At 36.7% G+C, this 17,461-nt stretch overlaps 3 protein-coding genes across 8 annotated transcripts; all 3 read right to left on the bottom strand.

The window, feature by feature from the left end:
• Positions 1–5,636: 5,636 nt before the first annotated feature.
• Positions 5,637–6,512, bottom strand: LOC113360631 (LOB domain-containing protein 23-like). Its single transcript, XM_026604122.1, has 2 exons — positions 6,504–6,512; positions 5,637–5,981 (listed from the first exon to the last, which is right to left on the bottom strand). Exons 1-2 carry the CDS (start codon positions 6,510–6,512, stop codon positions 5,637–5,639), a joined length of 354 nt encoding a protein of 117 aa, XP_026459907.1.
• An 885-nt stretch (positions 6,513–7,397) lies between these two features.
• Positions 7,398–10,811, bottom strand: LOC113358627 (choline monooxygenase, chloroplastic-like). Of its 3 annotated transcripts, none has more exons than XM_026602232.1 (10): positions 10,303–10,807; positions 9,937–9,982; positions 9,524–9,659; positions 9,207–9,281; positions 8,873–9,085; positions 8,648–8,743; positions 8,375–8,502; positions 8,149–8,242; positions 7,976–8,026; positions 7,398–7,864 (listed from the first exon to the last, which is right to left on the bottom strand). In XM_026602232.1, the coding sequence occupies exons 1-10, from the start codon at positions 10,619–10,621 to the stop codon at positions 7,724–7,726; spliced, it is 1,299 nt and encodes a 432-aa protein (XP_026458017.1). In that variant the 5' UTR covers positions 10,622–10,807; the 3' UTR covers positions 7,398–7,723. The 3 variants fall into 3 exon arrangements, with proteins under 3 accessions (XP_026458017.1, XP_026458019.1, XP_026458018.1); XM_026602233.1 differs by having other exon boundaries at positions 7,846–7,864; positions 8,142–8,242; positions 10,303–10,811; XM_026602234.1 differs by lacking the exon at positions 8,149–8,242 and having other exon boundaries at positions 10,303–10,811.
• A 613-nt stretch (positions 10,812–11,424) lies between these two features.
• On the bottom strand, positions 11,425–15,181 carry LOC113358626 (protein MANNAN SYNTHESIS-RELATED 1-like). Of its 4 annotated transcripts, none has more exons than XM_026602229.1 (7): positions 14,879–15,181; positions 14,565–14,692; positions 13,711–13,849; positions 13,486–13,550; positions 13,048–13,133; positions 12,343–12,910; positions 11,425–12,104 (listed from the first exon to the last, which is right to left on the bottom strand). In XM_026602229.1, the coding sequence occupies exons 2-7, from the start codon at positions 14,673–14,675 to the stop codon at positions 11,814–11,816; spliced, it is 1,260 nt and encodes a 419-aa protein (XP_026458014.1). In that variant the 5' UTR covers positions 14,676–14,692; positions 14,879–15,181; the 3' UTR covers positions 11,425–11,813. The 4 variants fall into 4 exon arrangements, with proteins under 4 accessions (XP_026458014.1, XP_026458013.1, XP_026458015.1 ...); XM_026602228.1 differs by having other exon boundaries at positions 15,001–15,181; XM_026602230.1 differs by having other exon boundaries at positions 14,874–14,990.
• Between the last annotated feature and the right edge of the window lie 2,280 nt (positions 15,182–17,461).

Below are 17,461 nucleotides of genomic sequence, written 5' to 3'. Positions count from 1 at the left end.
TTGCTCTCAATTTTATAAATCTTTCTGCCGAAATTCTCATAGACGAAGCCTGTTTGATTACAAAAATGTGGTTTTAAGATGCAGTACTCCTCCCCTTTAAACGAAACTTAATGTATCGTAAGAAAGGTTTACTGAACTTACTGACGAAATGCCCATCATATTTTAAAAAAATACGGTACAGAGAAAGAGGTGATAAAATAATAAATAGAAGATACGAGAGAAAGAGGTGGTGTTCCTTCTCAGAGAAAGAGGAGCCGCAAAGAAGGAGGAAAAATAAAATGAGTTCTTCTGACCTAATTTTTCTATATACACCACCATCAGATTAAATCCCTAAATCTAATGATCAGTATTATTCGGTACAAACGGGATGGGACGGTATGGGACATGAATAGGGTCGTGTGCATGTACCCCCAAGAGGACGGTTCTCAGTTTTTGAACCGATACCCGTACCCCCTTCCTCGGTTCGGCACAAAACCAGGTACGGTTCCAACGGTTTCGGCAAGGTGCGGTTCTTCGGCTCGGTTCCTGTGCACCCTTATTAAAGGTACAGGGATAACCAAAAAAATTCAGTCTTCTAGCAGCCAGATCATTATTCATTTTGGTTTCTGACAAGAAGATTATATCAGGGTTAATATTTCTACATAGAAGGATCAGCTCTTTGTTAGCCGTCTTCTTTCCCAATCCTCTAATATTCCAGCCAAGCACATTAACATTATTAACAGGTAAAGGATTGGAGTTGGTGGAAACATTAATGGGATCAATGATAGGGTGAGAAGGATTAGAATTTACCTGAGTGGTGGAAGCAGAACCACCATCAAGAGAATAATTATTAGAACCATCAATTTGATTAGTCTCATGGGTAGAATCGAGATTCAGAGAAGCAGCCTCAAGAAAGGAATTATTGCGGACATTGTCATTGCTTGGAGTAGCATCAGCAGGTACATTATAACTACTATAGGGGTCAACCAGATAATGGGTGTTGAGAGAACATTTAGAGAGCTCAATGGCAGGGAGATCTCCTAAATTGGTAATAGGGGGACAAAGCTTTTAGTAATCAGGTTCCGAAGTTTCAGATTCATTTGGAATAACCACAATGCTAGCTAGAGTAGAATTACTAGTTCTGGTACGCTTTCTCAGATCAGCTCTTGGGTTAATCTTTCTCTTAAGATTAGATAGGGCGTCATGCTCCGTAGCAACATATATTGTTTCTTCTTTAGTTATGGTAGGATGACTTGTTAGAACTGCAACCGTTTTGAATCTTCTAGACGAGTTGGTTGTTCGAATCGGGCCCCGATTCAAAGATTCATAAGGAGTACTTGAGGTTCCAACTGTGACAATCTGTGTAGTAACTTGTTTAAAAATAACTGGAAGACCATTGTTCAAATGAGAATATCTTTGCTGGATTGCCCAACATCAAAGATTTTTAGCGCAGTAGAACGACTAACAAAGGGACCCATCTGGAGATTTTTGGTTAAACCTTTTTAAACCACATTTTTTGTGCCTTGAGCTAAATCTTTGATTTTCCGTTAGTATTAACATGAGCATTGATGACCTCAGTTTGAGTTTCTTGTACGACTTCGGCTGGAGACATGATGGTATCTTGTATAACCAAATTGGTAGTGGGTAGAGAATGTTGAGTCTCCATTTGTTTTGGCATCATTAATTTTGAAACAGCTGGGAGAACATATTTAGAATTTGGAGCAGTTGATTCTTGAATGAGCTCCTGTTTAGCCTTCCAAGCTGGGCAGTTAGCATCTTTATGATCTAACACTCGACAAGAAGTACTTAGGGACTTTATAGTATCTGCATTCAATTAGGAAAGGTTGCACTCTTCCTGTTGGTAAAGATTTCTGCACACACACTCTAATACAGACCTTGACATTTTTCTTCAAAGGATGATTATCATAAGGTGGTTGAGCTTCTACCAGTTCACAATCTTGAGATAAGTTTCTTGAGATCATCAAACTCGGTACATTCTTTTGTAATGTTACAAAGAATGAGCCAAAATAGTTCTTCAACAAAAAAGATTTGATGATTTGCACTTTGCAGGCCAGCCATTTGGTGGAACAACTTTGAGAAACATTAAATTCCCACAAGCATACCAAGGTCTCTGAGAATTAACCCTGATGAAATAAATATCTGCTATGAATCTGATGAGGACTTTGTTTTTCAAACCATTGAAGGTAGTGACAGAAGGGGATTGAGCTAAAGGACACTGGTTGCAGATATAGTAACGAATAGAAGAGGTGGGGATAAGAGTTTCACAACAAATATAGCCAACCATGAACCATTTCCAACTATTATCATCTTCATCTAATATAACAGTTTTATTTATGAAGACCGGTTCAGCAAGAGAATAGGGTAGGGTAAGTTTTTCTGCCTTTTGTTTGGTGAGGTTTTGAATTTTAAGATTTTCAGATGAAGTAGATGTCTGAGGTGAAGGGAATTCCATATAGATTATAATAGAGATGGTGAGAATAATGATTTTATCAGAGAAGAAAAGTTGGCTTGGGACTAAAATAAAGATATGAAAGAAAAAGATTCTTGTATCAGTGCTATGGTAGTGATAAGGTCCTTTCATGCAACATTGGAGATACATCCAGATTGAGTCACTAAAGGCAGTCTGATCCTTAAAATGGAAACTCTGAGAGGGTTGAATAAAGTCTGAAAAGTGGGGAGGTGGAGAATGGTATGGTTTTATGAAAGGTTCCCAATTTTTATATTTAAACAAAGAGCTCTTATCAGAGATACTATATAACTTGGTACCCTTTATTAGAGCAATGGAAAGGGACGTTGGCTTGGATGTCACGTGGTATTTGTGACTAAGAAACAAGCAAGTGGTATACTTCACCAAATTACATAACATTATTCTTTGTACGTCAAGTTCAAGCGTAAGCATGATGGATATGAAGGTTGGTGAGTATTTAAGAACTTTGTCTTGCCATAGATACCAATCCTGAGTAACTTTGTACAAACTTCTAACTGTCATAAATGTAGTTGTGGGTGGTGAAAATAAAAATTGTTGATGGTGAGGTTGAGATTTATTAGGGTTAAAATTAGATTTTACTAGTGTTAAAAAAAAAAGGTTTTTCTATGACTTGAAGAGGCATGCTTTCCCGGGACTGGAAAGAAATAATCTAACTGTTGTTGGTACCCCAATGAAAAACAATGCCTCCCAACAGGTGCTGCTTGCTCTGAATCTGCATAAAACCAATATTTTTAATTAAAACCCAAATAAACTGCTCAAGATTATGTGGCCTAATTGCATTCCTCTTAAAGGTAATTCCAACAGAATTGAAGGCAAATGAAACGTCTAAAATTAGACTTTGAAAATAGGGTTTAGTAGGGTAATGATGGTATCTAAGGGTTGCGCATGGCATTGAAGTGGCGTGAATATCCAAGCCACAAGATGCTTGACCAAATGCCATAAAATACCATTTATGGCTAATCTACCACCTTTATTTAAGAGATGCAGGGTAATAAGCCGAGTATTATACCAAATTAGGAAAAGAGAAGAACAAAGAGGGTAAGAGATTAGGAGAGGAGACAATGGCCAATGTTGCATCCAGTTCCACCGGCGGAGGAAATCTAGGCTTACCACCTGATTCCGATGAAATGCGACATGCAAAGGGAGCAGTTGAAGCTTTGACCAGTGAGGAGATGGAGAGATTGATAGATCATGTGCAATTGGAGAAGACCAAGAAGAAGAGCAAGAAGAGAGAGAAGAGTATGAGAGACAGAGAATTGAGAATGATGAGGAGTTTCAACTATGGTTAAGAAAGTTGGATGTTGTTGATGCACGACGACATAAGAGGAGGCTCCAGCGCAGAGGAGAATGAAAAGTTTCATTTGGGAAGACTCGAAGTATGACTGAAAGTGATAGTGAAAATGAAGAAAAGAAAGAGTGGGAAGAAGAATAAATGGAGGAAAGTAGTGGTGATTCCAAGAAAATGGAAAAGAGAGCAAGAAAATTAGAGAAGAAGAAAGGAAGAGGCATGAGTATGAGGAGGAGATGTATAAACACTATCTTGCAGAAAAGGCACACAATCCCCGTAAGTTTGCTCGGACCATGTCAGAACCGCTAAATGTTGATTCTGACTGAGAGGAAATTCCTGGATTGGATAATGATGGAGAGCCTGTATTTTCTAGTGCGATGGATCCCTGCACAGATGGCGATGATGATGAGGATGAGGAACTTCAAGGGCCTTATAAAACTTCAGACAGTGATGATGGTAAGGGTACTTATTATATCTTTGATGAGTTGAACTACATCAGCGACACTGAGGATGATGAGGACGATTCTGAATGATTGTCCGGAAGGTACTATCAATTCCCTTTGAACTAGAATATTTGGACTTGTCAGTCAAAAATACTCTTGAACATGTTCGTGAAAATTTGTGGGGAAATTGATGATATTTAGTGTTGCTGAAGAAGTGCTTGGAGAAGAGGGGGTTTCAATAGCTATCATTTGGTGGTAAGTTCTTTTATGGTTTTTTATTTGAAGGGTGTTAGGGGTTTCTGTTTTGTGATGCATACTGTAATTTTGGGGTTCTGTTGGTGACAAATGCATGGTTTGGAAGGCAGCTTTGGGAGTTGCAGTCGAAGAACTGGTAGAATTTTTCTTGTCAGAAGAATTTGCAAGATTGAAACCTTGATTTTTGGTTGTGTAAAGAGGGTTGTAATGAAATTTAAAAACTTTCGGATGTTTAGGATTAATCTGTTGCTTGTTTTTCCTTCCCTTGAATGTAATTACCCTGGTTTTGTTCTTGTAAATATTTGGGATTCCCGGAATACTAGACTTGTGCTTGGTGTTGGTTTGTTTTGTATGAAGTTGATTGTCTATTTTTCTTGTTCTTTTGATTTCAGTAGCAACATAATTAGAAGAGTAAATATGTACACAAATGATAGTCTTAGTGAATGACTCTAGAATTCCAAAGATTGATAAGTAAAGATAGGTAAAAGTGATTGATTTGAGCTTGCTAAGATGAACACTGAATTGCATCTGGAGAAATTTTTACATACATCACAATGACGCAGCAGAGTTCAAAAAAGAGAAAACTCTATAAAGCTGTTTGATTACCCTTTTCTTTTCTTTTTCTTTTTGAATTCGTTTAACCCAGTGAACTGAGCAAATAATTCCTTACAAAGTCCAAGGCTGTGATAACCTTGTAGCAATCTTCACTCCACCATGAGTCAAACGACGACATGGTATTCTTTCTATGAATTGGATAAACTCAGTGCTCCCACTGACCAATTCCAAAACTCAACTCAGTACTGGCTTAACACCAAAACTCAACTCAGTACTGGCTTAACAAGCAGTATTCTCCCCATTTTAAAACTGGACTGGTGTCATATTTGTAAGAACCATTTAACAAAGAGGGCCTTAAACAAGGACATGAGCCACTCTACTCCAAATTTCTCTGTTGGTATATAAAACATAAAAGAAAACATAAATGGCCGCCAAGGAAAAAGATTTGTTTTCTACTTGGTGGATTAGACTAGATGGTTATTTTTACTAAAATTATCACGGCGAATGAAAGAAGTAAAACATGATCAACGAACAAAATAATAAGCGGTGTACGCAGAAATGGGTACAAAAGAAAATACTAAAAGGGGAAACCACTTAAATAATCTCTCTATCGATTAAGAAAATCAAGAAACGGTTGTTGATCCAAGTTGCTAATCATGTCTTCTTGATTGACATTGATATTCGTGGACGACGATGATGGTTGGCCAAATTGGAATAGCCATTGAGTTCCGCCTATTATTGGTTCTTGCGCTAATTGTGTTTGTTGTTGCTGCTGAGCATTATGAAATGCAATTTCACCTTGCGTTTTAGCTAGTTCACTTTGGACCATGAGTATTTGCTGCTGCAGCTGTGAGATGATGCCTACACATCCATAAACTGGATCTTGTACTCTCCATGTGGCCTCCAGAGACATACAATCCGCTGCTTCTGACCGTTGACTCACTGGAAGCCTCTGCAAAACAGATTATGATTGAAATTAAGAAAAATGTTGTGATTATGATTTAATATAATTCTTATCAACTTCTATGGTAAAACTCTCTTTGTTCACCAATAAAACAAATCAATAAAAGAACTACTAATCCATTGTCATCCGGGTACGAAATGTATGCCGTTTTTAACATTGTTTTTAAGGAGATTGACAAACTATAACACGAACTAACCGGTCTGGGTATAGGTAGTTCTTTTACTTTAGTTGATTTACTTATAAATTAAGTTAATAATTAATGATATAATAATACAAATAATAACTAAATCAGAATTAAGGAACTAAATATTCTTAAGTATTTATAAAAAATATACTCCGAATCAAAGATTCAGTTGAAAAAACTGGGTTCCCTTTACAAATGTTGGTTTTAAAAATCAAATTAGCAATATATTAATAAGTTAAAAAATGATTATCAACATCTAAATTATCTTTATAATATCTAAGAATAAAGAGAATGAGAATCTAAATAGTATAAAATAATATATTTACCTGTAACATTTTAGTAATATTACTAGCACCAAAGATTTTATGAACACAAGAAAATCTTTGAGGATTGGTGGAAGGAAAATAGGGAGCTAATACGCAATCTTCAGCGCATCTTCTTCTTAAAGATTTGCAAGCTGCACATCTTGTTGAATTTGACATATTATCTTAGTGATTCTTTATTCTCTATTTTTATGATCTTCTTAGATTTTCTACTCAAATATAAAGAGATATGGGATTTGAGAAAGATTTGTGTTAACATTGTGGGTGAAGAGAGTGAATCAAAATTATGGTAATACTATACAACGGCTAGTTTGTAATTTGTAAATGGCAAGTTAGTTCTGTATTAGTGAAAATGTTTCTACAATTATAGAGATTTTCATGGGTGGCAAGTAATATTATTACCAAGAAATGGTTCTATTTAAGGTTCTTCTCTTTCTAGCCGTTTGTCCTAAATCGAGCAGCCATTTGGTCGGCGCTCTGTTTTGTGAAATGAGGCTGCGTCTGGCTTTGACATTTTTTAGGTCGTGCACGCATGCACATCCGAAGCTCTTGAGCTAGAAATGTAAGGAAAAATAATTTAAAATAAAAATATTACTTTTTAGCTGAAATAGGAGTATGTTAAATATTTTCTTGCCATTATATGTACGAAGTTTTAGTTGAACAAAGTTGAAGCATTAGACGCCACTGAAGAGATGTGAAGACTGCAGAGGACTCTTCTTTTCTATGGTCTGGGCTCTGAGAGGTTTTGGATTCTAATTCTGTAGGTTTTTCTGTAAATGTCTGTCATGTCAGATATATATGGATAACAACTTTCAACCAGAATGGCAGGCTGCATTTAGATGTATTGTTTCAGCAAAGCTAGCTTAATTCCACAGAAGTCGATCGCCAATAAGATACTTGAGTCTGAAAATAGGCATTTTAGAGAGCCTGGCTACATTATCAATCATTAACTGAATTGCTCTATGGTAGTTAGCGTATATGCATTCCTTCATTTTGATCACAACAGTACCACACTATGCTAACAAATACGCTTTAAAAAGTATGAAGACGTCCTTATATGAAGAGAACCCCTAAAACTATACTTCCTGTACAATCTCATGAAGATCATTTGTTCACGAGGTCAGCTGACAGTGGAAATGATCAAATGCACTTTAAAAAGTATGAAGACGTCCTTATATGAAGAGACCCCCTAAAACTATACTCCATGTACAATCTCATGAAGATCATTTGCTCATGAGGTCCTCATACAGCTGACAGTGGAAATGATGCATTGCCTTCTCAACAGTAGGAGCATATCTTCCACTAGAATACGCCGGTGATTCAAGTCCTTTTTGAACTCCTTCACACAATGTGATGTCTTCCATCTGCAAAACATCTCTGGCTCCCTTAAAATTCTCTCTTATGCATTATATTAAAAGAGAACAAATAACTAGGTCCCTCTCTGAATGACAAATGAAACTAGCTCCTCGTCTTACCTGAACTCTTTCGCTTTCTTCTAGACTTTGACTGACGAAAACCTTGTCATCCTAAACACGTTAAGAATCAGAACAACAGGTAATCAATGCCCAATGAATTTGCAAGATAATAAGGCAGCATTATGCAGTGATGGGATTCCTATAATGGTAATGCAGGTTATTATACCTACTACCTTTAAAGAAGCTTCAAGGAAGTAATCGAATATTACTTGACATTTATTGGGTCCTAATGGAAGTACTAAATTAGTGTCCATCCACGGACCATACCTGAGAATTATGGTTTCTCAAATTAGGTGCCAATAAATAAGAAATTGGAAAGATCATTCCATAATTAATGAACGCAAGAAGAACAAATCTTAAAACCAGACGAAAACAGGTTCTATCTGACAGAGTAAGTACCTATTGATCATAAAGTTAGGGTACACAAAAGCATAAAAAGCTTTCGAGCCAAGTCTATCAAAATCATCTCCTCCTTGTTGCTGAGATGTACTGCTTTCACATGCTTGAATACTTACCTTGTCGAAGATCTGAAGTACTCCAAATTCACACATCGGTAAAAACGGTACTCCATGAAGGTCATAAAATTACGTGGTTATATAATATGTCTGTCACCATGATAGTTTTTTTTTACATAGTTCAATATACAAAAAAAGGGTATGAGAGTAAACATACTGTCGTGGTGTACGCATCGAGCTTAAGGCCGGATGCAAGACCTGTATGCGCATATGGAACATGATAACCACCATCTAGGTAGTTATCACAGAAAACCTGCCACTTATAAGAATCAAATAAGTTTTCACTCAACGGAAACGTCGCATATACGCATTGTACTTCGAACTTTAGATACAGCATTATTTGAAATGAAAAATAGAAAAAGAGATGGGATCGAATGAAAACCTTCCAGTTACATTCAATGGTGTATTCACGTCTAGCCACATAACTTAGCGATGAATCAACCCCATTTGCACTGAATATCTCTGAACAGTTGCCAAGCCATTCGTTGCCAACTGTCTTATTAGCCATCAGCTGAGGCTGCACTATACTTTCACCTAAATTGATAAGCACGAAAGGACCCCAAGTAGCTACTTGCAACGCTATTAGCCCAAATTCCTACTCTCCATGTCAGGAAGGGGAAACATAGGAAATAAAACGTTGCTGCCAAGGACTTCCAGAATAATGATGAACGGAAATAAATCAATGATACGACGATAAAAATCAGCACTACACATACGTTAACGTTAAAGTCTTGTATTCCTGTTATTTTTGTCGCCTTGAGGAGTGCACCATCTAACCCATAAGTCCAGCCCTAAAAGAGTAACAATGTTGAAGATGCCATAATATAAGACTAAAGATCAATGAAACAACACATAAGAAATCATATATATATCATGTATTTTTGAGCTACATTAATCTTCAATCATATCATGAAATATATCGAGTTTTTTTCTTTTTTTTTAAATTTCTGTTAATGAGTCCTGAATCAAGGTAAGCCATAGACATAGAATAACAGAAAGTTTTGACCAAGCAGGAAACAATATAAGAACTCACGTGATAAGGGCATACGAAGCAAGGCTTTTGCCCACTTCCAGATGCAAGAAGAGAAGCATGATGCCGACAAACATTGTGAAAAGCTTGAATTTTACCATCTGTATCTCGACATATCACAAACTGTACACTTCCCAGTCTGCAGTTTTCATGGAACTAGCATTACTAACCTTTCTAAAGAACCAAAAATACAATAAAAAGGACCGACCGATGGTGGCCTTTGATTTCTCTACCAGGTGTTTTTGCCTATGCATCCAGCGCACATGGATAGGCAAAAACACGCAGGTCTCTCTTTTGTTGGTATAACTAGCCTTTTTGAAAGATCTGGTAATGCAAATCTAAGAAACCCAAATTTGCAGTGTCTATGAAATCTATATATCCAGCTCAACATTTCTTTTCAAGAAGATTGGAAGTACCTTCCGGTGAAAAAATCGCAAGGATTTTTTATTTGTTCAGTATAACCTGAAAATGAAATCAGCTGCTTGAGATATTTGACACAAAATTATCTACCCACACCTAATACAAAGTAACCATTGTTCATATAAGGTGTGATTAAGCACCTCATTTCAAAAAGATTGGCCTAAAGCTGATTGTTGATCTTTCTAATTATAGGCAAAATGCAATACCCATAAAATTTGTAACAAAATTCAAATCGATTTCGTCCGTTTTGTTAACAATTTAACATCAAGGAAATGAAAACTTAATTATGCTATAAGAAAAAATGAAGAACTTTTTTGATCAGGATGAAATTTTGTTTGCAGATTAATGCGATGATAACGTACCTACGGCTTGCCATCCACGATAAAAGACACGATCAAATTCCAAAGAGAGAAACGAAGAGTCTGTATACCAAGAACTAGGTGGTGTTATGGCTTTTTCAATTGGAATATCAGGGTTAAATTCTTTAACCAATTTTTGAGTTCTAGTATCATCATCAGCTGATAATGAGTTGCAAATGATCATACTACGTTTGGGTAAGAAATTTCGTTGATCATTATAACACAAAGAATTGGTTTTTTTTGGTGATTTTGTTTGAAGTTTTGGGGTTTCTAAGAGATGAGGAAGACGGAGACCTAATAATATTGGTTTAAGAATTGCCATATGTGGCTCAAGTGTAGAGTACAAAAACTACCGTCTTCACTTCTGATACTGAGATTGCAGAGAATGTGTGTTTTGTCTCTTGAAGTTTTTTGAGTGCATCCGCCACCTGGTTCCTTTCTTTTCTTTGTGCGATTACTCTTGGAGCTACTGAAAGTTATGGATGTCCGACAAGCTTATGTGGATACTTCTTTTTTTTGCTTCTCCACCACAATGTAGTTTGTGACTCCTTGGGATCCCTAACTGGCCGATTGGATGAAGTCATAGTTGTTACTGCCACTGCCACAGGGTGACAGCCCAAGTACTTGGATAGTCATTAAAAATTCGGCTTTGATAGATGCACCGAGGAGCTACACCGTGGTGTGCACCGAGTGGGCATTGAATGGTCCGGATATGTTTCTCAATATTGGGATAGAAGTGGGTCCCACTCCCCCTCTCACACGGTTCAGCTCGGTGAGAGCTTTCGGTGCATCTACCATTTTCGTTAAAAATTCGTCTTTAATCATCATCCCATGAGGAGACCAAATATCTGAGTTCCTTGGTTGTGCACTGATTTACTTGTGAACTTTCTGAAATAGCCGAAGCAATTCCATTCTTTATAATCCGAATCAGATCCTTGTGTGATTTTAATTTTTTTTAATATCCACTCGGGGGGTAATTAGCCAGCCTTCAATGGGATGGAATTTAACATCGAAAAACCTTTCGAGTCATCAGTCACTTATGTTCAGCATCACGAGTGATACTGTTATTTTGACTAAATGTATGCCAGATTTCCAGTATCATTTTAACGGAGGACTGGCAGTAACTCAAGGAATGAAGCTAAATAATATTAAGAATTCTGGGGTTTCAAGCCCAATTGATTTACATATCACTCTGACCGGAAAAACATGAGAAAAACAAAAATTTAACAGTACATCACAGTGAACTGAAAACTAAGCTTTAAAATGGTAACCAAGTCATTAGAAAAGGTGAACAGAGACTATAAGCTTTACTTATAACACATTCAACACAGTTTAACAAACAACAGATCTTTCTCTACACTTTTTCTTTTCCTTTCTCTCTTCCAGTACACAAAAGCGGGATATGGAATTTTGTTCATCCAGATACGAGAAGTGTAAGGACGGATACTAGCAGAAAGAGACAAACCGAAAGCAACACAATGAATGACTCATTAGCTATATGAAGAGACAGGTTTTTACCTGGCTCCTACTTCACAGTAACATGAATGTACAAAGTGGTCTTTCTTGGAAATGTACGATGAGATGAAATTTGTGGTTGGAGAAGAGGTGTCTCGTTCAGTTGGAACAAGTATTTGGGTTTTCCCTGAAGCAATTCTCTTTCCAGCAACATTTGCATAAAACAAACCAGAGATGGATGGCACAAACACATCACTTTCCGAGCAAATGTGGAAATCGATAGCTTTCTCAAGTTCTAAACTTTCTGAGCTTAGAAACTTTGTTTTCTTTTCTGCAGGAATTATACTGTCCTGCAAATATACAGAATAAGGAGAGTTAACCACTTAAATAAGCAATACGAAGAGGTAATGAACTGCATGACCAAGTACAAGCTAACTTTGAGCAATTTCACCGTCCCTTTGCATCAAAGGACTAAAAAGTAAAAACAGTTTGTACTATTCTCACTTTGCATGGAGGCATTACAAACAGTTTGTAAGAACACTCAGTGAGATGCTATGGATAATGTAAGTTGAAGCAAAAGTCACTTACCTTTGTATATGTTCTTGGGAAAATTTCCTTGAGAGCATCCAAACTTTTGTGCCACTTCCTTTGAGTCACGTAAATAGTAGTATCGGTGTTAAAGCCAACATTTCTCAAAAACGAACCAATGTCCTGTGGATAGAAACAACTTTTCTCTCCACTAAGACCTTGACAATTTGTCTTCTCCAAAATTTCCATTCTCAAATCCACAGCGATGAACTGACCATCTGACTTACGACTCAAAGTTCTTAGCTTATCCACCATAGAGTCAACTACTTCACGAACCTCTGGTTGCAACTCTAGACTCCCAAACATGGCCAAGCACGAAACAGAGTCCAACGCATTTTTTTCTTTCTTCTTTTTCATATTTACTGAGGGAAAGTAAGTTGCAAGCCTGATGTTACCCTTTGCTTTAAATAAGGGTTTAATGTTTTCGGCAATGAAGTCTTGAGTAACCATGTTGGGTACCCTGATAACAGCGAACTTTGAGATTTCAGAAGGTTTTTCCTTCACTACTTTTACCACACCGTCCAGGCTTTCAACAAACTTCTCCACATCGTAAATTTCTCCGAAGTCCCTGAAGCGATTGCAATCAAAATTCAAAGCATGACAAGAATAGTAAGGTACAGAATGCAGCCAACTATAATTTTAGACTAATAAAAGCAATTAAAGTGAATGAAAGTAAAGAAGCATAACGGTTAAGGCAAAATTTACCTTGAATCTCCAATTTTGCTTCCTCTGATATCAGGAAGTACAAGTTTTGCCCCCAGATATCTGGCAATTGCCACGGCATCAGCAATCTAGAAGATAAACCAAAGTTAGTCGACAAAGTGAAGATGGCAGAAAACAATTCTAAAATTATCTGGGACACATGAATTGGCGATCTTTGATCCTCACTCCAGCCAACGAAACAAACTTAATATCAAATCAACTTAGACATCTAATATTTACCAATCCTTTGAACCTGAAGCAGTAAAGTTAAGTCTATTAAGACAGCAGCCTAGTTTAACCCCTACAATCGTTTCACAAAATAGCTAATCTGTCACCATTTTTGTTTTTAATATCTGTGTTACAGGGCAAGTTATGCCAACTCGTGTAAGTAAGATTGTTGCATCGTTGTACAAAAAATCAAGCTAAGGTAGCACGGTATACCTGTGAGACATGGTATTCAGGACCATTAGTCAACGAGAATGTGATGAAGCCCTTGGAGTGCTCAACTTTAACCAGGACCCCACGAAAGATAATGAAAAGGAAACAAAATGAGAAGCACAAAAAACAGTCATGGCATTTTTAGCCAACAAACTTCAGATGAGAAGAATAGAAAACAGTCATGGTGAGTTTAACCATCGAACTCCAGAAGATCATGGTTGAGCTTACCTGAGTCTGGCCTGGTCCAGCACTGCTTAAGCTCGTTTCCAGCCTCCTGCCAAGGTCCATTTCTAGAGACACTAACAAGACTTTGCTTTGTAACTTCAACTTTCTCGAAATCGACTGCTTGGAACTCCGTAACTCTCCCCTAATAAAAATTAATGAAACTTAAGAGGGTAAGAACACAAACTAGAACTCATCCATTCTCAAGCAGTAGATACCAGTATAACCAAAACACAACAAGAAATACATCACTTTAAAGTCAAAATACTTCTGTAACTTTTAGAATTTACAGCGAACAGCTACATATTGAAACGAGGAGATAGCAACTGCTTTGCATAAGCCAACAGACAGATAGAAGCAAGCACCACTTCCTCTGACTATATATGGACCAACTTTACCGTGTCAACATCTAGCACCCATATTGTCAACAATTTAGCCACCTAGATTCCGCCTGGATGTGGGGGGTTTACTACTTAACAGGCCTCGTCGATATGCGAAGACTAATCGTATGCTCTAATCGCCTAATCACAGACCATACAAGACCCAAAAACTAAAGCAGATGAGGATAAAGATTGCAATTCTGGTATTCAAGCCAAGAATCTATCACCATTAAAATAATCAATTCAAATAATTTAAAACAATAAAAACATAACTCCCCAATGAATGAGATTCAAAATCTATAGATTCAAGAATATCTTAACCTCAATTATGCTGTACCTCAACTATAAAACATAATTGAAACAAATCCGACTATCTAGAAACAGATTTGATTCAATTCATTCTCAAAAATCATCAAAAAAGAAAAAGAAAACGAAACTTCAATCGAACAACTGGAAAGAAAAAAGAAAAGAGAATTATACCTGACTAATGATAGGATTATCAAAATGATCTCTCTTGACCATATTACCAAGCATTGCAAACATAGTGAAGGTAAGAATACCACCCAAAATCTGTCTCGGATCTATAGCCATTTTCTCTTCTCCTCCTTCTGTTGAAAGAAAAATTGATAAATTTGTTCTTCAGATCTGCATTCACTGTATACTACTTAAAAACCAAAGAATGCCGACAAAATCTTTTTAGTTTCTAAAAGAGAAAGAAATCAAAGGATAAACTAAAGAGATTTATAGATTTAGACAAATCTAGTAGAAAAATGAATGATGACAGCTAACCTCACCTGGACTGGAGATTTTGATAGAGAAACAAGAAAGAATAATCCACAAAACCAACACACGATTTCCGGGAACTAAATTCAAGAGTTTTGATAAATAAAAAAGAAGAAATCCGGTAAATTCCTACCTACTATATCTCTGGCTGCTGCTGCTCACTAGTCAATACTACTACTCCAGTCCAGATTGCAGCAAGCATAGAGAAAAAAGAAAGACAGGCACCTAAAATAATATAATTGTTATTATTCTTCTTTTTTTACAGTATATTTCTCCTCCTTGAGTTAAGGCAGTATAATTTTCTTTCCTTCAAAATAATATAATTGTTTCTTCCTTTTTCCTTTTTATATTGAATGGCAAGTAGGGAAGGAAAGAGCTTTATTTTCACCCGATTTCAGCGAGTCCCCAAACATCCGGTCCAATGGGAACCACATTTACATGTGGTTTTTCGATTTTTGGATACCATATTCCGGTCTCCTCCCAAGTCTCAAACTTTATTCATGTGAAAATAAGTTGTTTAATACAAATTTCCGTGGGATCCGGATATTCGACTACGATTGACTGAATAAGACTTGTGAACCAACTGTTGATACCACCACAGCGGTTATAGCCTACGTATGCATACGGTAAATAACTAGATTTTTTTTTACTGAATTGAGGTTATTATATACCTGTTTTCTTTCGATTGTAATACAGTGAAGTCACTGGGTGATAATATCAGTGACGTGAGTTCAAAATTCGTCAGCTCAAAGATTTTTTGCTGATGAGAAAAAAAACATAGTCCAACATGACAATGACAAATGTTGTTGGCAAATCCGTCAAAAATGTGAGTTTTCCCAAAAACAACATTGCTATAACCGGATATAGTTTAGCTTCTGTTTGGCATTTTTAGCCTCCGCCATGGAGGATACGATCTATATATTTTCCCCCAAGAAGATCATGAAAAGTTAGCACTTGGATTTGGACTGTCAAGTATGAAAGATTAAAACTGAATGAGATATCTTTGTGAATTAAAGCCCAGTGCTTTCTCAGGTTTAAGTTATAGCCGGAACAACTAAATCCCTATAGTTGTGGACCAGTTTCTGACCTCACAATTCAACAGGTCAGCTAAAAGTATCATAAAATTGTGTTGTCTTATTGCACCGACACAATTTAATGGTTCTGGACCTTCTGGTTATGGTGCAGAAATAGATACATAAAACCGGTTTTGTTACGCACTATAAAACTAACAACCGCTATTGTGCTCGAATGCTTTTTCAGTCTAATATCAAAGACATTCTTGGGTGAAGCTCGCGACCAAACCTGCTTTTGGGACAATTCGTGTGGAATGAATTGCCCTTGGTGGACTCAACAAATGATCTTTTTTCTTCAATAAATTAACGGGAAATCCCCAGTGTCAGAATCTCCACCGGACCATCGAAACGTAGTCGTAGAAAAGTAACACCTATCTTTACGGAGGAACATGAATCGGTGAAGCTAGATTTACAGCTCAGAAGAATAATTTTTTTAATAACCAAGAGATAGAAAACTCTTCTAACAATCACATGATGAAACTAATGTTTTCAGCTGGTACGAAGAAAGTTCGTCGGAGAAAATGACGGAGCTTTGTTTCCCATTTTAAAACTGGTTTTGGTACGCACTTTAAAACTAACAACGGCTATTGTGCTTGAACGTATTTTCCAGTCTAATATCAAAAGACATTCTTTAGGGAAGATAGCGACCAAACGCCCTTTTGGGGCAATGCCTATGGAATTAATTTTCCTTAGTCGACTCAATAAATGATCTATTTTTAAATATAAATAAATAGGGAAATCTCTGAAAATTATAGCTGAAATTTTTTTATATCTTGTTACTAGCTTGTAGACTTTGTTCTACTGATAGCTGAAATTTTGCAGTTTGCTGAGTTAACAAGGTGAGAGATTCCTCTAAACTTAAGATTTTATTATCTGACTGATTCTGAAACTGAGTTGTTTACCAAAATCTGTGGAAGCATTATAATTAATAAACTGACCTTGACTCTGGACCTTAGACCAATAAAGGTTCGGATGGTTTCTCCAACCAGGATTATAGGTTTCTGAATATGGGTCAAAATTTTGACGGTTATCGAACCTAGTGGTATTATAAAGAGCATTGGATTGCTCTTCAATATTCTAGCCTTCCCAAAAAGGCTACAATCGACTACCAGTGTGACCCAATTCTAAAGCTTCTAACATTTTTGCTATGGTATCTGATTCAAAGCTTCCTTCTACCCTATTAACGCTTCCTCTGCCTAGAAGAATTTTTTCTGGGGTTCCCCACTATTTTCACATTGTTGGGTCTTTTCGGTGATGTCATTCAAAAATATCATCACCGCATCAACTGGTTGGTTTTCAAACCCACATGTACACAAAGATTATACCATGGTTGTTGTGGAATAATCTAAACCCTCATAAAGGATCTGATAACCTTTTCCAAACCATGATGTGGACATTGTGTTAACAAATCATTGAACCTTTCCAAATACCTATTCAAATATTCTCTCTCTTGTTGAAAAAAAGTGCAGATTTGCGTCCTAATAGACGACGTTTTGTGCCTAGGAAAAAACCTATTGAAAA

Source organism: Papaver somniferum, chromosome 3 (assembly GCF_003573695.1).
Source record: "Papaver somniferum cultivar HN1 chromosome 3, ASM357369v1, whole genome shotgun sequence".
NCBI lineage: Eukaryota > Viridiplantae > Streptophyta > Magnoliopsida > Ranunculales > Papaveraceae > Papaver > Papaver somniferum.
The sequence above is the reverse complement of the archived record's forward strand: the minus strand, read 5'-3'. Positions and strand labels throughout refer to the sequence as shown.